The following is a 26250-nucleotide window of genomic DNA, read 5'->3' as shown; positions in this document are numbered from 1 at the left end:
CTCTAGCTCTGAGTGCAATTCAGGTGCACCCACGTGGAGGGCCAGGACAGGCTTTCAGAGCAGGCGGGTGCTCAGCACCAGGCAGGGCGTCTGGTCGCCCCTTGGTGCAGGAGGCTTGTACATCTTGGCAGCGCCTCCTGGCCCAGAGTGCTGCACACCTGGGCCCTGCTTGTCAGGAGCGATGCCTGGGGCTCCTTTCCCCAAGAGCAGCCCCCTCCTTCCCACCCAAGCTCCTCTGCCTGAAAGGGGGTGCTCTCCACTGGGTCCCCAGGGTCGTGAGCTTCTATCACATGACCCTGAGGCCCTGAGCCCTCGCCGTGCCTCCACTGTCCACTCCAGCTGTCCCTCAGGTGCTGGCTTGTCACGGCTCCCATCTGTCACACACTCACTTTGGCCCTGTGCTCGTTCCTGCAGCAGCTCTGAGTCTGAGATGGAGGAGGAGGAGGAAGAGGAGGAGCCCCCACTGCCCGCCTCGGACCTGGGCGGCGTTCCCTGGAAGGAGGCTGTGAGGATCCATGCTCTTCTGAAAGGAAAGAGCGAAGAGGAGCTGGAGGCCTCTGGGAGCTTTGAGCCTGGAGACGAGGACGACGAGGACGAGGAGGACGAGGAGGAGGAGGAAGAGGAGGAGGACGAGTCCAGTGAAGGTCAGAGAAAAGTCTCTCCTCCTAACCCTGAGGCCCTGCCGAGTGTGGAGGTTTCTGTGGCCAGAGTCACTCACCACGCCCCCCATGTGGGGGACCCGTGACGGCCCATCTGAGAGAGCTGGAGGCAGAGGCGGCCAAGGGCTCCTCAGGTCAGGTCATTCCCCTCCTCTCCTGTTCCAGCTGAAGGAACTCAGGGAGCACTGCTTTCTGGGGGTTCCCTGGCCCCGCGTCCTGGTGTCGGAGGCTACAGGTGTTGAGCATGAGAACCAGGAGCCCACGGGTGGGGCTGGGTTGGCCGTGTGCCTGTGCCCTGTCCAGACTCGTGTCCTGTTAAGTCGGTTGGGCTGGCTCAGAGACACCCACTTGTCTCCCACCCAAGATGTCGTCCTCTCCAGCTGTGTGACCCTGAGTGGTACGGCTTCCTCCTCTGGCCTTGGGGACAGGGTCATTCTCCCCAGAGTGCTGCACTCTGCCCCCAAGAGCAGGTCCCATGTGATGGGGGGCCTGGCCGGGCCCCTCTGTGTCCCTTGGCGCTTTGCTTCAAGCCCCTAGTCCAGTTAGGACAAGCAGATCCCTCACGTCGTGGCTCTCAGACGTGGTGGAGTGCAGAGCACTGTCCCTGTGCTTCTTTACATTTCTCTGAGGAGGCAAGAGGGTCCCCAAGACTGTGTATAGGTGCAGGACACAGGTGCGCCCCAGGAGAAGGCGCACTCTTCCTTGGTTGCTTGGGGAATGGAGAGAGGACCTGCATCTCCTCCTGACTTAGCTTCTTGGTCTGAAGACGTTCAGGCTCCCTGGTGCCGTGACAGCCCCATCCAGCACCGTCCCAGCCCCTTGACCTTGGGGAAAGTCCTTAGAGACCAGCAGCTCCTCCTAGAGCACCCACGGGGCTGCAATCCCATCCACAGTGGGTGACCACATCACCTTCCCTATTGTCAATCTCATGAAGAAGCCAAAGCCAGGGTGTCCAGTTAGACTGTCTCAAGCAGGCTGCTCAGGAGCCCAAGTCCTTCCAGTCAGGTAGCACCTGCTCTTGCTGCTGAAAAGCCATCGTCCCTTCCACAGCACCTCCTCCCCTGAGTTGCTGGCTGTCCTCCTTTGTTTTGACCCAGCTGCCTGGCATGGTCCAAACCCTGGTGACAGTGAGCCTGCAGGCAGGGCAGTGTGCAGGTTCCTCAGGCTCCCACAGCAGCAGTCTGGGGGTCACTGGGGAGTTCTTGTCAGCTAAACCAGGTTGTGTGTACAGAAGGGGTCCCCAGGGCACCTATGCAGTTTTAAGACAAAGGGCTTTGGGAGTTCCTGTCGTGCCGCAGGGGTTAACGAATCCGACTAGGAACCATGAGGTTGCGGGTTCGATCCCTGGCCTCGTTCAGTGGGTTAAGGATCCAGCGTTGCCGTGAGCTGTGGTGTAGGTCGCAGATGTGGCTCGGATCCCGCGTTGCTGTGGCTCTGGCGTAGGCCAGCGGCTACAGCTCCAATTGGACCCCTAGCCTGGGAACCTCCATGTGCCGCGGGAGCGGCCCAAGAAATAGCAAAAAGACAAAAAAAAAAAAAGACAAAGGGCTTTGACCTCAGAAAAGGCAAAGTGGGGCTGACTCATTCTCCTGTGAGCTCGCAGAGCTTTGGGGACCTACGGCCATTGCCTCTGGACTCCATCCTCCCCCCAAGCCGTGCCCCTGCCTTGGGTGGGCCTGCTGCCTGAGGCCTGTTACACGAAGAGGTTTTTTTTCTCTAGCTACAGAAGATAAAAACTAAAGTACCAGCAGAGTGACATTCTACCTTGTGTGTGTGGCTGGCTCAGAGCAGTTGACACTGCCCTACCCACCTCCGTGTCTGTGGGCCTGTGCTGTGTGGCAGTTACATGCTGGTATCCTGAGAGGGTGGCCCTACAGGGGCCCATTAACCTGCCTTTTCTCCTTACTGGGCCTTTGGGTCCTTCGGGTGCAGCTAAGGTGAAAGAGCTTCAGAAAGGGAAGTACTTTCCACATCTGGCTGGGAATGTCAGCTTCTCTTCATTGGGATCGACAGTTACATGAAGCTTGAAATGACTGAACCAAGTTGACCAGGAAGTCGGGCGCACATGTATGCGTGCATACGTGTGTGTGTGTGTGTGTGTGTGTGTGTACACGTGTGTACATGCGTACGCGTGTGTTTACTCTCAGTTTTTGCCTCTGTCTGATTCAAACTGATCCTGGCAAACGTGGTAACGTTTCCTTCTGTGTCCTCTCCTGTGGTCTTTGACCCCCTCCTTCCCTGACTGTCCGTTTTCTCCCTCCCTGCTCCCCACCGTCTCCACACGCCCCCACCTGGCACACTAGCCGGGAACCGGAGGCTACTGCAGAGCATAGGTGCAGCCGATCCTTTGGAGATCCAGGCTGACGTGCACTGGACGCACATTCGTGAGAACGAGCAGGAGCGAGCGGCCCCGGCCTCTGAGTCCTCTCCTTCCAGAGGTAACTGCCTGGGGTCCAGGGCCCCCGCTGCAACCCCTCCTGCCCCACCCTCCCCAGCTGCCCAGGACTCTGCTGTGGGCAGAGCGAGCAGGCTGGGCGGAGGTAAGAGGTGCAGGGTGTGCCAGGGCCTCCTTGGGGTACGTGAAGTGCTCCCTGGGTTAGGAGGCTGGGGGCTCTCTTCCACTGATTCAGAACAGCAAAGTGAACTTGACCTCAGGAAGACCAAGCCTTTGCTCCCACCGCCACTACCGCCATGTCACCTGGCAGCCTTCCTCTTCTCTGCTCAGTGAAGCGTACTGTGTATGAGTGTGTATGGGTGTGAGTGTGCACTGACAGAGTGGGGTCACGGGACCATATTTTAGACTGAAATGAAATTTGAAGAAATTCATATCAGGGAGGCCTCTGAGGTAGCATACTTTCCAGCTCTAGATTGTAGGGGAGATGATCCGTATTCCACAGGAGGATGAAGAGAAACCTGTTCTGGCTCTAGGAAACTGTTGGGAGTGTGGCAGCTTCCCCTGGCCATGGCGAGCCCACTGTGGTGTCTCTTGCTTACTCATTTCCATGTGGTATACACCCTGCAGCAGCTCAGTGCACAGGCAGGTGGCCCCTGCCTTCGTGAAACCCAGCCACCTTTGTCTCAGGCGAGACCAACCTCTGTTGACCACTTTTGCAGCAACATAAACACCCAGCAGCTCTGCAGGAGCTGAGAGGGGCCCTGCTGATCAGGGCCATTGGCCTGACCTGGAGGTGGGGGCAGCTCTAGAGCCTCAAGCCAAGGTTGACCCTCCCGTGCTCTCTGTCCCTTCCCTGTCCTGATGCCCAGTGCACACGGACACAATGGGACAGCTGCCCCTGCCTGGTGCTGGATGGGCCTCGGGCATAACGTCACCTGTCTCTTCCACTCTGGCCCTCAGGAGGCCCTCCCCTCTCCTCACTGGGAGCTGGGAGTGCTTACTCCTGTGTAACTTTGTACTTATCATCTGTTTTAAATTCAGTGCCCGACCTTCCCTCTGTTCGCCGTGCAGCAGTGCAGGCCTGGCTGGAGTCGGTCTCCGGAGGTAGTCTGGTGATGTTTGTTCTCTGCCCACTCACCATAACCACTCTCTTGGCAGCTCCGCTGGTACCTTAACACTAGAACTCTGGTCCTGCTGCTAGTGCATGCGGGGGAGGGGGGGTCACATGCATGCCTCACTCAGGCCACCTGCCCTTGCATGGACCAGACGCACGCCCACTCCCTGCTGGGGAGGTCAGAGGAGAGTGTACCACAGGCAGGACAGGGACAGCCCTGTTAGTAGAGACCAAAGCTAAAGGACCCTGTGTGGTGCTGAGATTAAGTATGCAAGGAGTTTCATGGTGGCTCAGCGGGTTAAGGATCCAGTGTTGTCATTGCAACAGCTAGGGTTGCTGCTGTGGCACGGGTTCGATCCCTGGCCCCAGAACTTCCACATGTGGGCGTGGCCAAAAAACTGAAGATATTGAGTTGGGAATAAAGTTGAGAAACAAACCCACCAACATTATCAGAGAAGGAGACAGTCCTGGGGGCCATAGAAAAACAGCAGTGAGGAGGTGAGAGCTGAGGGTTGGTGGGTGTGGCTCAGTGGGGACCAGGTGGCAGACAGACCTCAGTGCAGGGGTCTCTGTAAGCACTCATGCCGAGACCTTGGTTGCCGCGGTTAGCTTTTCCAGGGTTTGCTTCTCAGCAAGGGTCTGCTGGCCTGTGGGCAGGACATGTAACACCCTTGGCCTCTACTCCTGATTGTCACAACCCCCATGTGAAATGCCCTGTACAGTATCAAACACCACTTGCTGGAGGGCCAGGGTGCCCTGGTTGGGAACCGCTGTCTTAGCGCTTCCTTCTGGGGTGGGCGGGATGGGAGCTCCTGGGTCTGCACCCCCAGCCTCCTCCCAGCCCGTCCAGGCACACGTGTCAGGAGGTGCCTTCACACAGAGCCGTAGGTAGGGAGATCCAGCCCAGGACCTTGAGCCCCATGAATGGAAACTGCCGGTCACTCTCTCCTAGTTAGTTTGTGTCCCCAGGATGGCTGGACGAGGCTGAGGTGTCAGGATGACCCAGCTGGCAGCTGAGTGGACCGGGTGTGTCCATGACTACTGGCTCCCGCAGCACGTGGCTGCTTCTAGCACCTGTGCTCCACTTAACCTCCATTTAACCCCCCAGTTCCATCCCTCCAGCTGTTTCTTCCTTCAGCGTTGCTGTTGCTGCATTGGTACTTCTCACAGTTTTTTTATGTATGTGACAATCGTTCCTTTCAAGGTACCACCCAGGACAGTAGCTTCTTAACGCCCCTGAGAAACAGCAGGCATTTCTCTTCGTAGGAGAACTACTGGGGATTGCAGGGCAGGACTGGAACAGGGGCCCAGGTCTCGCTGGCTTTCATGCACTTGCCAACAGAAGTGTGGTGTTACCAGCTCGCTGCCCAACCACCTACACACATGTGGGCTGAGCACGCACCCTCTGCAGGGTGGACCAGGTTCTGTTCCCATGCTATCCTCGGGCTGGGAGGCCTCTGCCTGCCTTCTCAGACACGGTGCCGTGCAGCTGTGAGCTTGCTGTGCATCAGAGAGCTCAGGGAGGAGAGGCACCAAGGGGTCCATACCTCAGAAGTCCTGTTCCCTGTAGCTTGCTGATCTGACTTCCTCGACTGACCAACAGCCCTGTTATCACACAAAGATCTTAACCTGTGGAAACAATTGAGTCGTTCCCCTAGGATCCTTCCCAGAGAGTGCCATCATATAGGAGGGTGTCTTGGCATTGTCAGCTCTGCAGGCCATGCTGGTGTCTCAGAAGGAGCAACATGGCAGGAAATGTGTGGGTCTCAGCACTGTCAAAGGCTCTAGATGTCAGCTCCTGTTAGTGAGCCGAGTGTGCCAAAGGGGTAGTGAGGAGAAGTAACAGCTTAAGGAATATTTAAAAACACCAAAACTCACCTAACAGCCCCCTGGGTCAAGAAATAGATCCCCAGCATCTCGAAACACCCGTCGCGGCCCTGGATTTCTTGTGCTCTGACCCCGTGAATGCGGCTTCGAGAGGCTGGGCTGCTGACTGTAGGGGTCTGGTGGTCCTGGCCTGGCCTCCCATTTCAGTGGTCTCCTCTGCTGCCCAGCTGCTGGGTTTGACCCTCAGACCCTCCAGAAGTGAGAACCTGCTGGGACCCCTAGGACAGCAGGCAGGTGGAGCTGCTGGTCTCAGCAGCGCTGGTACTTAGGTTCCCCCAAAGCTGCTCGCTGCTTCCTGAGCGCGTCTCACTTTGAGCTGTAGTCACTCCTGCGTGTGTGTGTGTGTGTGTGTGCGCACATGCGAGTATGAGCGTGGGGCTGCTTCCTCCTCAAGACGAAGGAAGCAGGTTAGTGCTTTGCCTCATTTTGCAGCACCAAAGGGCCCCGGAAAGTGAACTTTACACCTCCCCTCACCCCTCTCCCTTACGCTTAAGAATTCCATTCTAAATTCTCGCAAGCAAAGCCGCAGCGCTGCCGTCAACAAAGAAGCTGCTGTCGGCCACTCCCCTGCACGTGGCACTGATGCCAAGCTGAGCAGTGGGGCCACAAACAAACCACCCCAACTCCCTGGGCCTCAGGCTTCTCCCTGAAGAACAGGGTTAGAATGGCCCCCCCGGTCTGTTCCTGTGCAGGTTAGGTGACTCGTGTGCGTGAAGCCGTCAGTACAGGTCTGCTTGCCGTGGTTGCACCTGGTGCCTGGACCTAAAAGGAGCATTTCCCCCCTCAGTGCTTCTCAAACTGAGGCTCTTCCAGCAGCTGCTGGAAGAAAGAGAGCTGGCCCTCTCCCACCCCACTCGGCCCTGCAGTTCAGGAGGGCCTCACCCTGCCCTCCCCACTCCTGGGCTTCAGTGACAGCCCTGGGAAAACCACTGCCACTTCCCCTGCAGAGGCATCCATCCCTCTGTGTCCTCTTCCTCCCTTTGACCGTTTCTGCCTTGCAGTCCCGTTTGATGAGGAGGACCTGGAGGATGACGAGGACTCAGAGCCAGCAGAGATAGAAGGGGAGGCAGCGGAGAATGGGGACACAGGGGACACTGGTGCAGAGCTGGAGGATGGTACGTGGACCTCAGAGCCTCCCATCCCCACCATGGTGCCCACCCTCCTTCCCTACCCAGGGATGGGGCCACAGTGGTCTGCACTCAGGGGAAATGAAACAGTGTGCATTTAAGCCAAAGCAAGCCACTTGGAGCAGGCAGCCTGGTTCCTTCCTTGTTCTGCCACCTGCCCTGTGGATATGGGCTGCGCTTAAGTCATGGGGAGAAGTTGAGCAGATTCAAAGTTTCCTACGGGGCCTTTAATCCAGCAGCTGCCCTCTGAAAGCTGGTACAAGGAGACAGAGTTGTGGGGAGAGGGGCAGGGACTGGGCTGGAGGGCTGAGAACCACCTGGCAGGGCTGTGAGGAGCCTGGCGCTGGCAGTGCGGGGCAGGGCCGGGAAGTACTAAAGGCAGAGACCCCGAAGAAGGCCTGCCCACCATGGGCGCGCCCACTGGTCCTTCCCGTGGGGCTGTCATGTCTTGTCTCACTGCAGAGTTGAGACGGGCCCCTCGAAAGAAGGGGGTACCACGGCTGTCCTGGGGCCTCCATGTTGCCGAGGATGCTGTGCTGTTGTCTGAGGCTCAGCAGGGCATCAGTGGGCAGGGCCAGGCAGAACCTCTCACTGCATTTGATGACCTGGTGGGCCGTTCTCTGGGAGGCGGGAGCCTGGGAAAGAGCAGGCCTGCACTGCTTCCCTTCCAGATCAGCACTGGTCTGACGATGCCCCATCGGAGGCTGACACTGTGCGGCAACAGGCTGTGACGGGAGCTGGGCTGGAGCTGAGGGTGTCAGAAGGCAAGGAGGAGCCACCGCCAACCCTGGCAAGGCGCCAAGGGAGAGGTCCGTGTGTTGTGCCGAGGGGGCCCTCCCCTCCCTGCATGGGGGGCCCTGCTGGCCCAGAGCCCCTTCCCTGGGTTGTCCATACAGCTCATACCTGCAGACCAGGTCATACATAGCAGAGGGAGAGGGCGGGGCTTCTGGGACTGACCCACTGCAGGGCTGCTGGACTGGAGCCCTTAGCAGGAAAGGGTTTCCTCTCACAAACCATGTCTCTTTTTTCAGGTCCCTCCCAAGTCTCCAGCCCCACCCGGTCCCCTGAGAAGCAAGTGGTCCTCTCTTCCCCAGCCCACAGTCCTGAGGCACAGGTAAGGGTGTCAGGGCTCACTTTGCAGGCTGTGCCTGTGGGGCTGTTGTAGCCATGGGGCGCCACCTCAGCCTGGGCAGCATCTCCCTGACCGTGTGCACAGGCCCACAGCTGGGCCGCCCACCTGTTCTCCACTGTGTGTTGGTACATCACACTGTTTTAAAAAATGTGTACTTTTAAGTTAAAACAATAATGATAGTAACACCCGTCCTGAGTTAGGATGTTTTAGGAGGCTCCACCTAGAAGACGAGTAGGGGTGGGGGCAGGACCTGGTCTTTGAGATCCTCAGACACAAGGCGCTTTTTGGGTGATCTCGTCTGTGAGGGGAGACAGCTCAGGCAGGGAACACAGCCTGTGACAGACTAGCTGATGCTGTTTTTCATCTCACTTGCCGGAGACATCACGGCTCTTAGGGCTGGTTTATTAGCAGCCTTTGGCCAGAGAACACAGGATGTGTTTGGGACAAACCGACCTGAAAGCTGAATGTGTGCACTGGGTGAGGAGTTCCAAAGCCGACAAACAGGGCAGAAGGAAAGGGGTGGTCCTCCTGGCCCCCTAACCATGGACGCAAGGTTGGAGAGATGTCTCAGCAAGCTCAGGCCTTGGGGGAGAAGGTGCCCTGCCTTCTAAGCAGTTCCTGTCACCTTGCTTTCTCACAGGGCGCCAGAGCCCCTCTCCCCTCTGCTGCCACCACTCTGGGGTCACCCACAGAGAGCTCTGTGCCAGAGCCCCCACCCCCCCATGGGGAGCCCACCACAGGCCCTCCCGTCCGATCGCAGCCGGAAGCCAGGACGCCGCCCTCACCCACCAGCCCACCGCACCGGACCCCCCTGGTCCCCCTCCCCATCTGCTCCCAACCTCAGCCGTCCTCAGAGGCCACTGTGCCATCTCCCACCATGTCCCCCATCCGCTTCCAGCCCACACCGGCCAGGACATCTACCCCCCTGGCGCCCCTCCCCACAAAGAACCAAGGGGATGCCAAGGACACCCTGGGCAGCCCCCTCGCTGTGGACGAGGCCCTGAAACGCAGCGACCTGGTGGCAGAGTTCTGGATGAAGAGTGCGGAGATCCGCCGCAGCCTGGGGCTCAAACCCGTGCATCGGAGCCCAGGGCCCGAGCCTGGCTTCCAGCCCACGTCCCTGAAGGCCTATCCAGCTGAGAGGTCCCCTCAGGGTGAAGGGCTCAGGCTCCTAAAGCCTCCCCCCATCCCCAAGAGGCTGGGCCTGCCCATTGCAGAGGGGGCTCAGCCCTCCCTGCCCACCCCGGGGTCCCCGCCAGACAGGGAGCTGAAGAGCCCCCGCGAGGAGCACAGAGACCTGTCCAGCAGCTCGGGGCTGGGCCTGCAGGCCAGCTCCTCCCGCACCAGGACGCCTGGCAGCCAGAGCTTCAACACCTCAGACTCCACCATGCTCACGCCCCCCTCCAGCCCGCCGCCCCCACCCCCCGACGAGGAGCCCGCCACCCTCCCCAGGGAGCCCACGGCCCCTGCACCACCGCCCCCGCCCCCGCCGGCCGCCTGCACACGGTCTCCCCGGGAGGAGGCTCGGAAGTCGTTTGTGGAGAGTGTGGACGAGATCCCCTTTGCCGACGACGTGGAGGACACGTATGATGACCGCACAGAGGACTCGAGCCTGCAGGAGCCGTTCTTCACGCCCCCCTCCCACTGGTCCCGCCTCGAGCAGCCCCCCCGGCCGCCCCTGGCCCAGGAGAATGGGAGGGGGCCGGTGGCAGACAGTGGGGTCCAGCCGCAGAAGCGGGGGCTGCCACTGGTCTCCGCAGAAGCCAAGGAGCTGGCCACGGAGCGCATGCGGGCCCGGGAGAAGTCAGTGAGGAGCCAGGCGCTGAGGGACGCCATGGCCCGGCAGCTGAGCCGGATGAAGGAGCTGGACACAGCAGCCCCGACCCCCAGGACCCCAGCACCCCGCAGAGCCGCCGCCGCGCCCCCCAAGGGCAGGGGACCTGGGCCCCAGGGCTCCGAGGAACCCACCCTTAGGCACGAGGCCACCAGTGAGGAGGTCCTGTCCCCTCCCTCAGACTCAGGGGGCCCAGATGGCTCCGTCACCTCATCCGAGGGCTCTAGCGGGAAGAGCAAGAAGAGATCGTCCCTCTTCTCCCCCCGAAGAAACAAGAAGGAGAAGAAGCCCAAGGGTGAGGGCCGACCCCCAGAGAGGCCCAGCCCCCTGGAGGGGACAGCTGCCAAGCCCCGGTCCCTGTGGAAGTCTGTCTTCTCTGGGTACAGGAGGGACAGGAGGAAGAAGGGGGATGGCACGTCCTGTCCCAGCACCCCATCCAGTGGAGGCACCATAGACGCCAGCAAGCCCGGGGCATCTGCTGTTGTGAGAGCAGGTACGGGGACTCTGGGAAGTGCACTCTGAGGAGGCCTGGGGCCAGCCACCGGGTGGGGGCACCATCTAGGCTACGTGGGCACTTCCTGTCCTAGATACACAGCAGCATCTATGCTCATGGCTCCAGGTGTGGGGACAGAGTCACCAGGAGAACCAAACCTGCCTGTCCCTGGGCTGCCTGCGGGGTGGGAATGAGGCGAGGGCCCGGTGCAGTCGCCAGGTCACTGTCCCTGCTCTGCCTCTGCCCTCAGAGCTGCGGCCCCGGCGCCAGCTGAGCTGCTCGGAGGACTCAGACCTCTCCAGCGACGACGTCCTCGAGCGGGCCTCACAGAAGTCCAGGAGAGAGGTGCGTGGGCCACAGCCGCGTGTCGTGCCCTGTTCAGTGCCCCCAGCTGACAGGCAGCTGAGCCCGGCCCTGTCCAGGCCAGGGTACGGAGGGAGCTCACCTCTGCCCTTGCTCAGGGAGTGGCTTCCAAGGCAAGAGTCTGTGCTCCTCTCGATTCTGTATCTTTAGGAAGCAGCTGACATAATCCACTCGTTCCTTTGTCCTGGGAAGTCACAGGGTGACAGGAAAAGGGGCCATGGAGGCTGTGCTGGGTGGCGGGGCTTGGGTGGTAGATGGGGTCAGGTCAGTGTCATCCTGCATCCGTCTGTGGGTTTGATTTTGCTCTTGAGAAACTGGTCCAGGAGACTGGCCTGGCTCCTGGGCTGAGTAGGACATCGTGGGTCTGTCTGAGCCCTCTCGAGGCCCAGGCTTAGGGATCGGCGTGGCCACTCAGTGTAGGGTGCCCCTGTTACTGTAATAGCCTCTATGGTATTTGTTATGTTGTTGAATTTTCAGGGCTCCTGTAGCTTCTACCAGGTATGGTGAGTCTGGGGCGGGGGTGTCAAAGGACTGTCTCAAGGCACCTTTGTCTCAGACAGGTGGGGGTGATGGGGTGGGAGCTGCAGTCCAGGAATGTGGGCAGCACACAGGGGTGGTTCATCTGCATCAGTCAGACGCATCTGTCTGTGCTGCTCTTGTGGTCCAGGTTCTGTTAATTAAGAAAACATCCTACAAAATGCAGAGTGGTGGGCAGCCTGAGCAGGTCTGGGAACACTTCTCATAAGCATAGCCTCTCTGGGGCCCAAGGCTGAGGCACCCTTCCCCGTCCATACCCACAGTGAGTCTCAGGCCTCAACCCTAGGATTTCACGTGTGCCCCACAGAAGCAGAGCCCTTTGTTAGAGGCCTCAAGGGAATTCTAAATGCAGGGCCTCGGGGTTCCCATCATGGCTCAGTGGTTAACGAACCCGAATAGAATCCATGAGAATTCAGGTTCAGTCCCTGGCCTCTCTCAGTGGGTTAAGGATCCGGCATAGCCATGAGCTGTGGTGTAGGTCACAGAGGCAACTTGGATCCCACGTTGCTGTGACTGTGGTGTGGGCCAGTGGCTACAGCTCCAATTAGACCCCTAGCTTGGGAACTCCCATATGCCATGGGTGCAGCCCTAAAAAGACAAAAAAAAAAATGATGGATAGACAGACAAATGCAGGGCCTCAACCAGGACGTGCTGACCTGGCCCCACTGTGGTGTGGCTTCAGGCTGGTGAGGGCAGGGCACTAGAGCAGGAGAACATCGCAAAACAGAAACAGCCATAATTCAGATCTGATCTCAAGACACAGCATGTATGGGTACCTGACATTGTCATCCCATAAGCTTTGATGCTTACCTTGTCCTGAAGATGCATGTGCTGCCAAGCGACTCTGGAGAGGAGGTTATGGTTTAGAAGGCAGAGTCCTGTGCAGGTGGAGGTGGGTGAAGGTGTCATCTTCCTCTCTCTAGTCTCCTGGGTCTGAGCCTTATTGAGAGTAAGAAGTGAGGGGAGTGGCTCAGGAGAAAGGGACTCCCCCCCCCAGCCAGAGCCTCGGGGCCACTCATTTGGGGGAATGGTTCCTCATGCCTCACAAACCCATCCAAGTTTTGTTGCATTTTAAAAAGAAAACAAAAAACTTTTTTTTTGTCAGATTATGACATATGGAAGTTTCCGGGCCAAGGATCGAACACACCACTGCTGTAATCAGAGCCACAGCAGTGACAATACCAGATCCTTAACACACTGAGCCATCAGGAAATTCCAAAAACGACTTATTTTTATTTATAATGTTTATATAGGAGTTCCTTTTGTAGCTGAGTGGTAAGGAACCTAACTAGTATACATGAGGATGCAGGTTTAATCCCTGGCCTTGCTCCAGGTGTTAAGGATCCTGTGTTGCTGTGGCTGTGGTGTAGGCTGACAACTAGAGCCCTGATTCGACCCCTGTGAACTTCTATATGCCACAGGTGCAGACTTAAAAAATAATAATGAAATATTTATATAGAAAAATTAATGCAGATTTTTTTAAGTCACCTGTAGTTCTGTCAGCAATAGATAGCTCACATTTCCCTCCTAGCCTCAGTCTGACTTTAAATACACCGAAACCGCAAGGCCTGGTAAGTTCATGTGCACTGGCCCTGGGGCTGGCGGCCCCATTCCCAGAGCTCGACCCCCACAGGTCAGTGACTCACTGGAGCCTTTTATTTTATTAACTGGAGTATAGTTGATTTGCAGTGTTGTTAGTTTCAGGTGTACAGCAAAGTGATTCAGTTAAACGTGTGTGTGTGTGTGTGTGTGTGTGTATGCTTTTTTAGATTCTTTTCCATTATAAGTTATTATAGGATATTGAATAGAGTTCCCTGTGCTATACATAGGTCCTTGTTGCTTATCTGTTTCATTTATAGTAGTGTGTATCTGTTAATCCCAAACTCCTAATTTATCACTCCCACCTTTCCTTTTGGTAACCTTAAATTTGCTTTCTGTGTCTGAGTCTATTTCTGTTCGGTAAAAAGTTCATTTGTATCAGTTGTTTTTAGATTCCACATGTAAAGTGATATTATATGATGTTTGTCCTCCTGTGACTGACTTCACTCAGTATGGTAATCTCTAGGTCCATCCATGTTGCTGAAAATGGCGTTATTTCATTCTTTTTATGACTAGGTAATATTCCATTATATATATATGTACCACATTTTGATCTATTCATCTGTTAATAGGCTCTTGGGTTGCATCATGTCTTGGCAATTATAAATATTGCTGCTATGAACATTAGGGTGGGTGTGTGTATCTTCTCAAATTATGGCTTTCTACAGATAGATGCCCAGGTGCGGGATTGCTGGTAGTTCTACATTTAGGTTTTGTTGGTTGGTTGGTTGTTTATTTTTGCTTTTTAGGGCCATGCCTGCAGCATGCGCAAGTTCCCAGGCTAGAGATCTAATTGGAGCTGCAGCTGCCAGTTTACACCACAGAAAGGCAGGATCCCAGATACATCTTTGACCTACACAGAGCTCATGGCAATGCCACATCCTTAACCCTATGAACAAGGCCAGGGATTAAACCTGCAGCCGCCTGGATCCTAGTCTGTCTCATAACCTGCTGAGCCACAACAGGAACTCCTATATTTAGTTTTTTAAGGAACCTCCATACTGTTTTCCATAGTGGTTGCACCAGCTTACATTTATACCAATAGTGTAGGAGCCTTCTCTTTTCCCTACACGCTCTCCAGCATTTATTATTTGTAGATTTTTTTTTTATGATGGCCATTCTTTTTTTTTTGGCTGTACTCACAGCATGTGGAAATTCCCAGGGCAGGGATTGAACCCATGCCGCAGCAGCCACTGCAGTGATGATTGGCATTCTGACCATTATGCCATTGTGGTTTTGATTTGCATTTTCTCTAATAACCTGTGATTGAGCATCTTTTCATGTTCCTATTAGCATCTGTCTGTTTTCTTTGCAGAAATGTCTGTTTAGATCTTCGGCCCATTTTTTGATTGGGGTTTGTTTTTTTGTTTTTTGCTTTTTTGTTTGTTTGTTTTGTTTTTTGCTTTTTAGTGCCATACCAGAGGCATATGGAGGTTCTCAGGCTAGGGGTCTAATTGTAATTGGAGCTACAGCTGCCAGCCACAGACACAGCCACAGCCAGATCCAAGCCTCGTCTGTGACCTACACCACAGCTCATGGCAACACCAGATCCTTAACCCACTGAGCAAGGCCAGGGATCAAACCTGCAACCTCATGGTTCCTAGTCAGATTCATTTCTGCCATGCCACGACAGGAACTCCAAGGGGTTTTTGGTTTTGTTTTTATTTTTAATATAAATCTGTACAAGCTATTTGTGTAATTTGTCAGTTTCATCATTTACAAATATTTTCTCACATTCCGTAGGTTGTCCTTTCATTTTGTTTATTATCTCTTTTGCTATGCAAAAGCTTTTCAGTTTAATTAGGCCCCACTTGGTTTTTTGCTGTTGTTGCTGTTTGGTTTTGGTTGTAGGGCTGCACCTGCAGTATATGGAAGTTCCCAGGCTAGGAGTCGGATTGGTGCTACAGCTACTATCCTATGCCACAGCCACATGGGGTTCTGGTCGCATCTGCGACCTACACCACAGCTCATGGCAACACCGGATATCCTTAACCCACTGAGCAAGGCCAGGGATCGAACCCCTATCCTCATGGATGCTAGTTAGATTCATTTCTGCTGAGCCACAGTGGGAATTCCTTCCCCCCCCCCCCCCAATTACTCTAGGAGAAAATATGGCTGCTATTTATGTCAAAGAATGTTCTGCCTGTTTTCCTCTATGCGTTTTATAGTATCCAGTCTTAACATTTAGGTCTTTAATCCATTTTGAGTTTTTATGTATGGTGTTAGAGAATGTTCTAATTTCATTCTTTTACATGTAGCTCTCCAATTTCCCAGCACCCATTATTGAAGACTGTCTTTTCTCCATTCTGTATTCTTGCCTTCTTGGTCATAGATTAGTTGACCTATGTGTGTAGTTTTATTTCTGGGCTTTCCGTCTTGTTCCATTGATCTGTGTGTGTGTTCCTGTGCCAGTACTATACTTTTTTTTTTTTTTTTCATTTTTTAAAGTTTTGTTGAAGTATAGTTGATTTACAGTTCTGTGAAGTACCATACTATTTTGATGACTATATCTCTGTAGTATTGTCTGAGGTCAGGGAATCTGACTCCTCCAGCTCTGTTCTTTCTCAGGATTGCTTTGGCTATTAGGTGGCCCCCTTTAATTTGAGAGTTAAGTGCTGGTCCTCAGGTTGTAGTTATCAGTTCGTGTGGAGTTTTTCTTTTTTCTTTTTCTTTTTTTTTTTTGTCTTTTTTTTTTTTTTTGCTATTTCTTTGGGCCGCTCCTGCGGCATATGGAGGTTCCCAGGCTAGGGGTCCAATCGGAGCTGTAGCCACCGGCCTACACCAGAGCCACAGCAACGAGGGATCCGAGCCGCGTCTGCAACCTACGCCACAGCTCACGGCAACGCCGGATCGTTAACCCACTGAGCAAGGGCAGGGACCGAACCTGCAACCTCATGGTTCCTAGTCGGATTCGTTAACCACTGCGCCACGATGGGAACTCCCGTGTGAAGTTTTTCATGTGTCACCTGGAGAAGTTGTCTGAACTCCCTTTAAACTGCCTTGTTCTGATAATGAAAACCTTCCTCACTCTGGCTTGAAGCAGGTTTGTACCCATGGTGGCCCCAGGACCCGCTGACCTGGGAAAAGCCTCCCCTCACACCCTTACTGCTTTTTAACCATTTAAAGGGGCTGCCAAGCAGCTCTGCTCATGGCTTAGTTTGCAGTGTTCTTAGATGTCAGTCATTCGTGCCTTGCAGGTCCCATTCTCTGTGTATAATCAGGAGGGTGCCCATCCAAGGGCTGCTGGGGGCCCTGTTCAGGGAGAGAGGTGCTAGGGTGACATGCAGTTCACTCTGTGTCTTCTACCTGTCGCCCCACAACATTCTGCCAGAGGGAGGGGTCTGAACCTGCAGGAGGTGACAGGCTGCTGAAGGGTTAATGTGCTGTGACCGCATAGCATGTTTACCAGGAGGCTGAGGAGGAGCACAGGACATCTGGGCAAGTGAGAGAGGAGCTATCCTGGCAGGAAGGTGACCCCAGGCAGTTCAGCCAAGTTCACTGAGGTGCCACTGCTGGGACCTCACACCCAGCCCATGCTCCGCCATCCTGGGTGACATGTGGAAAGTATTTATGTGTTTCAGTCTCGCGTGTTTGTTTTAAATTTCTAGCTGATTTTGCTCCATTTCTGTGTTCCGCTTTTAATTTTTAATTTTTATTATTGCCATCCTGTCTTGCTCTCCATCTTGTCCCCTTAAAAGTCAGTTTATGTCCCACTTGCCTTGGCTTTTGGGTAACATCGTGCATGAAAGGTGGTGCACCTCCCCGCCCCACGCTCCTGCCGCACCCTCCCAACCCATGTCCGTCCCTGCAGCCGAGGAGGAGGAGATGCCCTGCCCTTCACAGGCTGGAGGGCATGCCATAATTCCGCTCCAGGCGTTGGTGTGGGACAGGGCTGGGCACCACAGGAATGGGGAGTTTATGAGCCTTCAGCTGTGTAAGCCACAGGCTAGATGCTTAGGGCTTTGGAGCCTGGTGACATCCTTATGTGGTGGCCCTGCACTGGCACTTGAACTCTTAGAGTAAAGAGTATCAGGTTAAACTCATGAGTTGAACTTGAAAGTCTCCAAAAAGTCTATAAAGGCCCTTTTCATTTTCTTGGAGGCAGTAAAGGTGTCTAGTGGTTGCCCCCATTCACCCTCTCTCACCCCTGCTGGTGCCTGCGGTGCCACATTTGCAGGTGCAGTTGCACTGCATGTGGCAAGTGCCTCCTCTGTTCTTGATGGCCCCAGAGTCTATGCAGGTTCACCTCCATCCTTCTTCAGGCCACTGTAGCTAGTTTGGGTTCATTCAGACTTAAAATAGAAACATCCCTGGTCACTTCAGATGTGACTTATGCAAAGAACCTTATGATTAGTGCTCATCTCAGAAAGTGGCTTTTGCTAGCAAAGAAAAAAAAAACTAAGGCGTTCCTGTCATGGCGCAGCGGAAACAAATCCAACTAGGAACCATGAGGTTGTGGCTTCGATCCCTGGCCTCACTCAGTGGGTTAAAGATCTGGTGTTGCCGTGAGCTGTGGTGTAGGTCGCAGACGTGGCTCGGATCTGGCATGGCTGTGGCTGTGGCTGTGGCCTAGGCCAATAACTGCAGCTCCGATTCAACCCTTAGCCTGGGAACCTCCATATGCTGTGGGTGTGGTCCCAAAAGACAAAAAAAAAAATTAAAAATAAAAGGATCCTGGTTTTTCTTTTTCCTTTCCCTGTATGCCTGCTGCAAGCCGGAGCCTTGGGGAAACATTTGACCTACATGTTTACCTCCACAGTCTTAAAAAGAACAGACATCCTCACCTGGGAAACAGGTGATCTCAACAGTAAAGGGCCCCTGGCCTTGTTCTAATGCCCAACCATCGGAGGCCCTCAGCTTCCTGCCCCTACTACACCTGGGAAAGGGTCTCCCAGCCGGTCTCCTGTGGCATGTGGCCTCCTGAAGAGATGAGAGCCTGGAATTCTGCCCCACCTCACCCCGTCTGCCCTGTGGCCTCGGACAGTGCTCTCCATGCCCCTGCCAGGCAGCCTGCAAACCCATCTCAGGCCTGCGTGCACCTGTCTGAGGAAATCCTTCTCTTCTCCTCCAGCCGAGAACTTACACAGAGGAGGAGCTAAACGCCAAGCTGACCCGGCGTGTGCAGAAGGCAGCTCGGAGGCAGGCCAAACAGGAGGAGCTCAAGCGGCTGCACCGGGCCCAGGTAATCCGCAGCCAGGCACAGGCACACGTTGCCTTGGCTGAGCGTCTTTGGGGTGAGTTTTTGGTGGAAAGGGAGGAGCCAAACTTCACGTTTCCTAAATCCATAGCTCTGGAATAATTGCCGTAACGCCTACTAGGGCATCTGTAAGAACTGTTATCAGAAGATGGCTGAGAGAGTTCCCTTCGTGGCTCAGTGGAAACAAACCTGACTAGAATCCATGAGGACACAGGTTCCATCTCTGGCCCCTCTCAGTGGGTTAAGGATCCAGTGTTGCCGTGAGCTGTGGTGTAGGTCGAAGACGTGGCTGGGATCCTACTTTGCTGTGGCTGTGGTATAGGCCAGTGGCTACAGCTTGGATTCGACCCCTAACCTGGGAACCTCCATATGTGGCAGGTGCAGCCCTAAAAAGACAAAAAAAAAAAAAAAAATGCAGCTGGGACCAGCCGACCGTTTGTGCACCTAAGAGTTAGAAATCAGAGTTGTCCTCATGGTTCCTGGGCCTTCCAGACTTTTTTAAACAGGGAATAATTTCTTTTTTTCTTTGTATTATTTTTTGGCCATACCCAGGGCCTGTGGAAGTTCTTGGACCAGGGATCAAACCCATGTCATAGCAGTGACCTAAGCTGCTAGTGACAACACCTGATCCTTAACCCACTGAGCCACCAGCACCAGGGAACTCCAGAAAACAATTTCTTTTTGTTTGTGTTTTAGGGCCATACCTGCAGCATATGGAACTTCTCAGGCTAGGGGTCCAATTGGAGCTACAGCTGCCGGCCTACACCACAGCTGCAGCAATACCAGATCCAAGCCATGTCTGCAACCTACACCTCAGCTCACTGCAATGCTGGATCCTTAACCCACTGAGCAAGGCCAGGAATCAAACCTGCATCCTTATGGATACTAGTTGGGTTCTTAACCTGCTGAGCCACAACTGAAACTCCAATTTCTTAATGCAACATATTAAAAGTCACTGAAGTATGATGTATTTTTTAAATAAAATTATATGTGTATAGTTGTGTTCATAAAGATTAGTACAGTTTTTAAAACTCTACAACAAGAAACATTAACCACAAATCCAATCCCAACAAAAATATTCCTCCCGCATGATGGGACCCCTGGACTTTATTTCCTTGTCTGTGTGAAAATGTGCCCTCAGCTGTTTCTTCAGGATGGAACATCCTCCTGGCGGTGTTGCTTGTCCTCAGAAGCCTCCCCTAGTTTGTCCCTCGCCCACCTTCTCTGTCCTGTTGGCCCACAGATCATCCAGCGGCAGCTGGAGCAGGTGGAGGAGAAGCAGCGGCAGCTGGAGGAGAGAGGGGTCGCGGTGGAGAAGGCGCTGCGAGGGGAAGCAGGTACCATCCGGGCTCCTAGTGAAGAGGTTATTCTCAAGGAAGGTCCCCCTGACCCCGCAGGAGGCTAATGTCCCATCACCGTGTCTAGAAGGCAGCAGAGGCGTCTCTGGTGTCCTCATCACTGAGGTCTGGGGCTTCCTGTTAAACAGAGGAGGAGACAGACACGTGTGTCTGGGGCGGCCCGAGCCCGGCCCCTTCCCCTGCTCTGTCTCAGGGCTGGCCCTGCTCTCCGTCCCCATTATCTGCTGGTGACACCCTGGGCCTCCTCCCTTCCCCCCCATCATCTTCCCGAGAAGACAGTGACTAGGAACGAGGGGCTGTGCACAAGGAACCATCACAGAACTGCACATGTGGGGCCCCCTCGCCCTCCTGGGCCCTCTCGTGGTGTGGTCACTTGGGGCAGAGCTTGTGCAGAGTAGACCCTGGGAAACAGCTGAGAAGGCTGTATGCTGGTTACTTCCTGGGGCAGAGCCACGGCGGGGAGGACGGTCATCTCACTGTCCCCAGATCCTGTGGATGGGCCCTGCACACTTGGGCTCAGAGGAAGCAAGGAGGGGCCGAGGACCAGGAAGCCCTCTTGGTTCAGGACCCTGAAAGCACTGGGCCGGCCCAGCTATAGTCATAACCCAGGCACAGAGCAGCTCTTCTCGGCCTCGTCCAGGGTCCCTGAATCTGGACCATCCAACCTTTGTAGAGGGCACAGCCTCCGAGTCCCAAGGGTCTTGGGGTCAGCATGAAGACAGGCAGCGATGCGGTCTGCACAGCCCCTCACTGCCACCCCATTCCCCTGCGGCGGAGGGTGGGGTCTCCGCACGAGCCGTCTGGGTAAGCTGCAGAAAGACCAGGAAGATGCATCCCATTGCGGCCTCCGATCTTGCTGGAGGACTGACTGATGGCTGACCTGGTGTGAGCACTGCTGTCACTCTGCGTCCGTGGGGTAGGGGCAAGCACAGAAGTAGGTCTCCTTCCACGCCCCTCCAGGCCACACAACATAGCTTCACAGTCGACTCAGGGATGACCTTCATGTGAAAAGACAGATGAGACAGAGATGAGGCTGCAGCGTCTTGGTTTGTGCCTTTTCTGATGCTGGGCCTACTGCGTGAGCCCCAGGCCACCCAATGACATGTGGAAGCCACCCAGTGGGGTGCGCCAGCCCCTGTGCCCAGGAGCAGAGATTCCAGCTCACCTGGCAGGGTCCCCACCTTTGTTCTACTCCCTGTCCTGCGTGCTCTGACCTGGCCTCCTTGGTTAAGCCTGGCCACCTGGAAGAGTCACCAGAACCCACCAGGGATGCCCTGCCCCCAGCTACAAGGGGACCCCGCCCTCATGGAAGATGCCAGTTGGGGCCTGGGCTCAGCATCATTCCTTCTCACCTTCCCCTCCAGTTACCTCCACCAAGGTGGAAGTGGAGGTGGATCCCCCCCACTCATGGTCACACTCAGCCTGAGTCCTCAAGGAATAATGCTCTGAGGGCCATGTTGTGTAAAGCTCTCACACACCTGCTGACTGCTGGTCCACAATGACCCCCAGCGTCTCCATGACAGGCCACGTTGCTCAGGCTGCTGACTACCAAGGGCTCAGAGGAAATGGACCACTAGAGACTGGTGTAGGATTTTGCCAAAATTTCCTGTTCTAATTTTTTCATAAACATATACAAGCAGAATTTCATCCAAGTCAGTGGTTTTCAAACTTTTATCAGAAGCAGAACCATTTTTTACAAGCCAAATTATAAGTTCATGTTTAAAGTACAAAGCAGTTTACTCTGAAATGTGAATAAACACAAATCTGAGAATGTGGGTTATGCTGGAGAGCTGCAGTGTTATGGACACCCTGACACACAGAGGTGATGGCTGTAGGTGGGGCAGGTCATTCACAGCCACTGGGGTCTCAGGACCTGTGCAGGGTGAGTGACCTGAATGCTTGAAGCTTCAAGTGGAGCCGTGGGAGTTGTTTTCACAGCAGTTCAGACCCCTTGTGAACCTGGATCTCAAGTGACGCTCCCGGACGCACAGTGAACACAGGACCAGCTATGAGGTGTGTCATGTTACCTGGGGAACCACGCTGGTCCCCAAACAAAACTCTGCTTACAGACCAGTATATAAGTTGATGAATGAACCATCCTCTTCCTACTCATCACAGGCCGGGCAGATGCTCACGTGCAGAGGGCAGGACCCCCTGGTCCTGGGGGCCTCATGAAAACAAGTTCACCTCGCAGCACAGATTGACATCTTGATGGGCTTCAGTGGGTTACACATTGGCAGAGCAAAGATTTGAATGTGGTGTATGCTATTTAAATTTTCGGTGAGTTAGAAGTATTTGTGAATCGGTATTTGGGAGACCTTTGGACCACCCCTTGAAGAACCCGAGGATTCCAGGGAGCAGATTGAAAATCGCTGTTCTAGTCCAGAGTCTGCTAAGCAAGGCTTCCCAGCACCTCTGTCCAGATATTCATCTTCTCTTCCAAATCTCCATCGGGAGATTCCCACTCTGCACTTGGGAAACACTCAGGATGGGGTATCTCGACCAAAGGCACACCTTACTTCGCTTTTCTTATTTTAAGCTCATCACTTCCCAGACCCCCTTTTGTCAGAAGTCCCCGTGGCTCTGTTCTCATTGGGGGAGATCTTTGAGGCTACACTGCACACGTGGCCTATGCCCTTTTCTGGGCCCCGCATCCCTTCCTCCCATCTGTCCAGCTCAGCCCTGAGAAGGCCATCTCAGCTGAGTGTGGGAGGCTGTAGTCTTCCCATAGTCCGGTCAGCTGCTTCCCTGAACTGGCCATTCAGCCTCAGCCTGTGGGCACTCTCAGTGGCCAAGCTTCCTCCAGAGAACAGCTCTGATGTGGACCTGACAGCCTGTTGACCTCAGTTTGTCTGGGGCTCGAGTTTATCCAGACAGCATTGTTGGGTCCAGAAGCTTGGGTACGGCGGAGGCACACGAGGCTTCTTGTCGGGAGCACCTGGGATGCCCTCTGTTTCTGGAGCCTTGACTCAAAGTCAAAGTCAGCCCCCGGGTCAGCCTCACTCTGCTTTCTGGTGGTGTGTCCTTGGAGGGGAAACCCTCTTGTGGAACCAAAGGCTGCCAGGACCAGATTGGGAAATTTGGAGGAAAGGGTAGCAAACTGCAGTTGCCTCTGCTCTGAGCTTGTTCGTGATCCTGCAAGGACACCCTCAGAGCACCCTGTCAGGTCCCAGGCATATGACAAACATGAGTGCTAGCTGGGCAACTGCGGAGCTACAGGCTGGCTGCCCGTGTCACCCCCACTCATTTCCTGCTCTGAGAGAGGCTGCTGACCCTGGGAGCCTTGAGCACAGGAGAAACAGGGTCTCCTTCTGCTCCCTGTGTGGTCCATGTGGACGGGGTGAGCTGATGGCTGGTGTCCTGGCACAGCTGTTTTAGTGCGTTCACCTCTCACTGTCAGCCCCTACACCTGGAGCTTCTAATATTCAGAAACTAAGGAAGTAAGTAGCCCTTGATCTGCCCTTGAATTCTTTAAAATCTCTGTTAGATGAGGTTGAGTCTAACAGGACTCCCAACAAAGCCAAGGCCTCTGTCCTAACTGGTCGGAGGGAGGAGGGATAAACCCGTGGTTTCTGTGCCGGCCCCTCGCCCCAGGGAGTCTTTGTGGGCCTGAGGAGGTACGTGCTTTCTGGCTGCAGTCCTTTGCCCTCTTGCTGCATCTCTGGGTGTCTTTCATGCTTCACGCTGTTGATTGCTTAGGGTTTGGGGGACAGGAGGGTCATCTGATCCAGTAACTCTCTTCACCAATTCCTTGTAGACTATTGGGGAGAGTCTTATTACAGTGACCTCATCGACTTGCACCTGGGTGGTATGTATGCAGCACCTGTTGCCGACACTAACCCTGCTGACGCCCCCACCCGCCCTCCCACCTGCTCCCAACAGCAGCAGGTTGGCCCCATAACCAGACGGCAAAAGCACAGGCCCTTTTCCAGCTCAAAGGGAGTTGCACGCCCGTCGTCCTGTTCCTTTGTGCCCCCAGACATCTATTGCTGCTCAGAATTATTTTAATTTTTCTGGTAACAGTTTCCCTACCCCAGCCCATCAACCTCAAATCTGCATCCTGGTCCCTCTCGTGCTGTTTGGTTGTTTGGCAATAGAAATGTACTCACATGGCCTCATACACACGGATGCACACATGTGCACACACTCTAGCACAGCCTCCCTGAGTCTTATCCCTCGGGATTTGTGGGGTCCTGTCCACCAGGAAGCTCACCATCCACCACACTCAGAGCCCATCATGTGGAGAGATCGGCCTCCATGTTTTCATCTGGATGTACTCGTGCCTCCCTTCAAAATTCCCAAAGCACCCAAAGGGTGTCGCTTGTGGTGTCTGCCCAGATCCATCAGACTCGAGGCTGTGGTGACAAGTGCTCCTGTCCCCTCGCTCTGGCCTGGGGCCTGCTCTGCAGCTCTTTCCAGCAAAGATGGGAGTCTGAGGCAGTGGTTCTCCAGGTGTGGTCCCTGACCCACTGCAGCAGCATCACCTGGAGCTCTGGGAAATGCATAGTCTCTGGACCTGCCCCAAAATTTTTGCATCAGAAACTGGAGGTGAGGCCTGGTTACCTGAGTTAACAAACCTTCCAGGCAATTCTCATGCCTTCTAAAGTAGGAGAACCACCATCTCAAAGGAATTCAGTATGTTTGGTTCTTGCTGCACAAAGCTCACCAACTGCTTGTGTTAGGTCAGAGAAACAAGCCCATGCCTGAGCCTCACCTCTAGACTTTGGGCAGATTTCCTGCTGGAAGGCTGCCCACACTGGGAGCCCACCAAGGGACTGCTCCTGAGGCTCCCAGGGCTGGGCCGGGCTGTCTGACCTCTTTCTCTCCCTGCAGGCTCTTTACCTGGAAGTGGCCTTAAAAATGGAAGAGCTGGCCAAGCCCGTCCTCTCTCACTTTTTCATAATCTCATCCTTTTGAGAGAGTCACTTTAGTTAAAAAACAGAGCATAATTCTGGGATTCCAATTCAAAACAGCCCTGTTCTTAGCAAGGCACCTCCAGTTAGGAGGCTCTGCTGGCCTCTGCTCTGCTCTCTGACCTGAGTCCACAGGCTCTGCCCTCTGCGCATCCCTCCAGGGCCCCAGAGCCTGTGGTGTCCAGGGGCTGCCACCTCGTGGTCACTGATGCTGTAAAAGGGCTGGTGCTTACACCCCAACTAACATAACCCCCTACCCTGACTAACATTCTGGGCTCCCTTCTCGCCCCTCCCAACACCCCTGGGCAACGTTCACATCAATTCCAAACAGATCTCAGTATATGAAAAAGATTTTCTGTTTACTTCAATGTCTCCCAGGAAAAACTGTCAAAACCTATTTCTTGAAAATCCTGTTCCCCCTTCTCCTCCCAGCTTAAATGCTGTTGCCACACTGAGTGCCTCAGACTTGAGTGGTGAGAGGTTGGCTATTTCCATGTCTGTGCCCCTGGACTCCAGCCACTAACCTTCCGGGTGTAGAATTCCAGCAGATGCCAGGGGAAGTGGAGTAAATGGAATGAGGAAGTGTCTCTGGATTGTCAAGGCCTGTGTCAAACAGCTACAGCCCCGCCGCCTCTGTCAGCTCCTGATTCAGAGCAGTCTGAATTTCTGTGGGTTCCCCTCACGGCATAGAGGTCACTGGCCGCAGGTGCAGAGCACGGTCTTCAGCCCTCCCTGCTCAGGCTCTGGGAGGAGAACGCAGGTGCCAGAAGCAGCACCCTTTCCAGTTCTGCTGCTGTTTCCTTCCTGGAGCACTTGGTAATAGTATTCATTATTTGGAGAGAATTTGCCCGTCTGAAATTTGGAGCCTGAAATGTAGAACTGATTGCTTCTTGACTGTTAGGTCCCGGAAGGGCCCAGGGAAACAGCACAGCTTTCCTTCTTGTGTGCGTAAGAGGAAGCACCCAGCGGCTGCCGAGGGGCCAGGCTCTAGACCCCTGCCCCACCTCTTCCCACACACTCTCATGCTTCTGTGGGGTGTTATAACAGCTCTCAGCTAACTTGTAAAGGCTCCAGACCTGTTGAAAGCCTCATTTTGAGCCACAGAGTGTGACGGTTCCTTTTCACAAAGCTGAACCTTGTGATTTGAAGGAAGCCACTAAAGTACAGAAGCAGGGTCCTGCCCACCCAGCCACCAACCTCATTGCACTGGACCAGGTAGATGGAAAGCTTAAAAGCCACCTCTTTCTGATGACCTTTCCATTAAAAATACACCTGATTTCTAGTGTTCAAATCCCTCACCTCTTGGTTTGTGCGCCTCAAGGGGAAATTGAAAGCACATGAGTGATTCAGAAAGGTAGCATAAAGCACGGGAAAGGGGTTTCACTGTTGCTGTGGGATGCAGTGTGAGGGCAGGGGGCGCCTGCCTGCCACTCCCTCCCAAGCCTTCCTGTCTGTTTGCCTCCCTTAATTGGATGCTGGTGGATTAGGTTTGAGCATTAGTCTCACCCTGGTTTTGCTGTAGCTTTAAATCCTTGAGGTTCCCCAGCTGTGTGTGTGTGTGTGTGTGTGTGTGTGTGTGTGTGTGTGTGTGTGTGTGTGTGTGTGTGTGTGTGTGTGTGTGTGTGTGTGTGTGTGTAGACTG

At 54.5% G+C, this 26250-nt stretch overlaps 1 protein-coding gene and 1 long non-coding RNA gene across 51 annotated transcripts in view; one reads left to right on the top strand and one right to left on the bottom strand.

Moving 5' to 3' along the window:
* The window catches only part of MICAL3 (microtubule associated monooxygenase, calponin and LIM domain containing 3), a 241772-nt gene that overhangs the window by 207556 nt on the left and 7966 nt on the right, over positions 1-26250 (top strand). For 21 of the 50 annotated variants that reach the window (XM_084957132.1, XM_084957128.1, XM_084957155.1 and 18 more), the window contains 11 exons: positions 415-644; positions 2963-3097; positions 4096-4158; positions 7057-7170; positions 7854-7991; positions 8214-8296; positions 8955-10641; positions 10892-10986; positions 18212-18322; positions 19581-19674; positions 23453-23503. In XM_084957132.1, coding sequence (XP_084813258.1) covers positions 415-644; positions 2963-3097; positions 4096-4158; positions 7057-7170; positions 7854-7991; positions 8214-8296; positions 8955-10641; positions 10892-10986; positions 18212-18322; positions 19581-19674; positions 23453-23503 — 2801 coding nt within the window. The remainder of the gene's footprint in view (positions 1-414; positions 645-2962; positions 3098-4095; positions 4159-7056; positions 7171-7853; positions 7992-8213; positions 8297-8954; positions 10642-10891; positions 10987-18211; positions 18323-19580; positions 19675-23452; positions 23504-26250) is intronic. The other 29 variants (XM_084957160.1, XM_084957164.1, XM_084957166.1 and 26 more) reach the window with 12 other exon arrangements.
* On the bottom strand, positions 19306-25573 carry LOC146403468 (uncharacterized). Its single transcript, XR_014804083.1, has 3 exons — positions 25133-25573; positions 20576-20693; positions 19306-19812 (listed from the first exon to the last, which is right to left on the bottom strand). It is a non-coding gene; the product is annotated as an uncharacterized LOC146403468 (long non-coding RNA).

The sequence above is a fragment of the Sus scrofa genome, chromosome 5 (genome assembly GCF_054392235.1).
Source record: "Sus scrofa isolate SSC_HxYL_T2T_F1_AM1 chromosome 5, Sscrofa_HxYL_maternal_Yorkshire_Landrace_v2.0, whole genome shotgun sequence".
Lineage (NCBI taxonomy): Eukaryota > Metazoa > Chordata > Mammalia > Artiodactyla > Suidae > Sus > Sus scrofa.
This window is presented reverse-complemented; position numbering and strand designations above follow the sequence as displayed.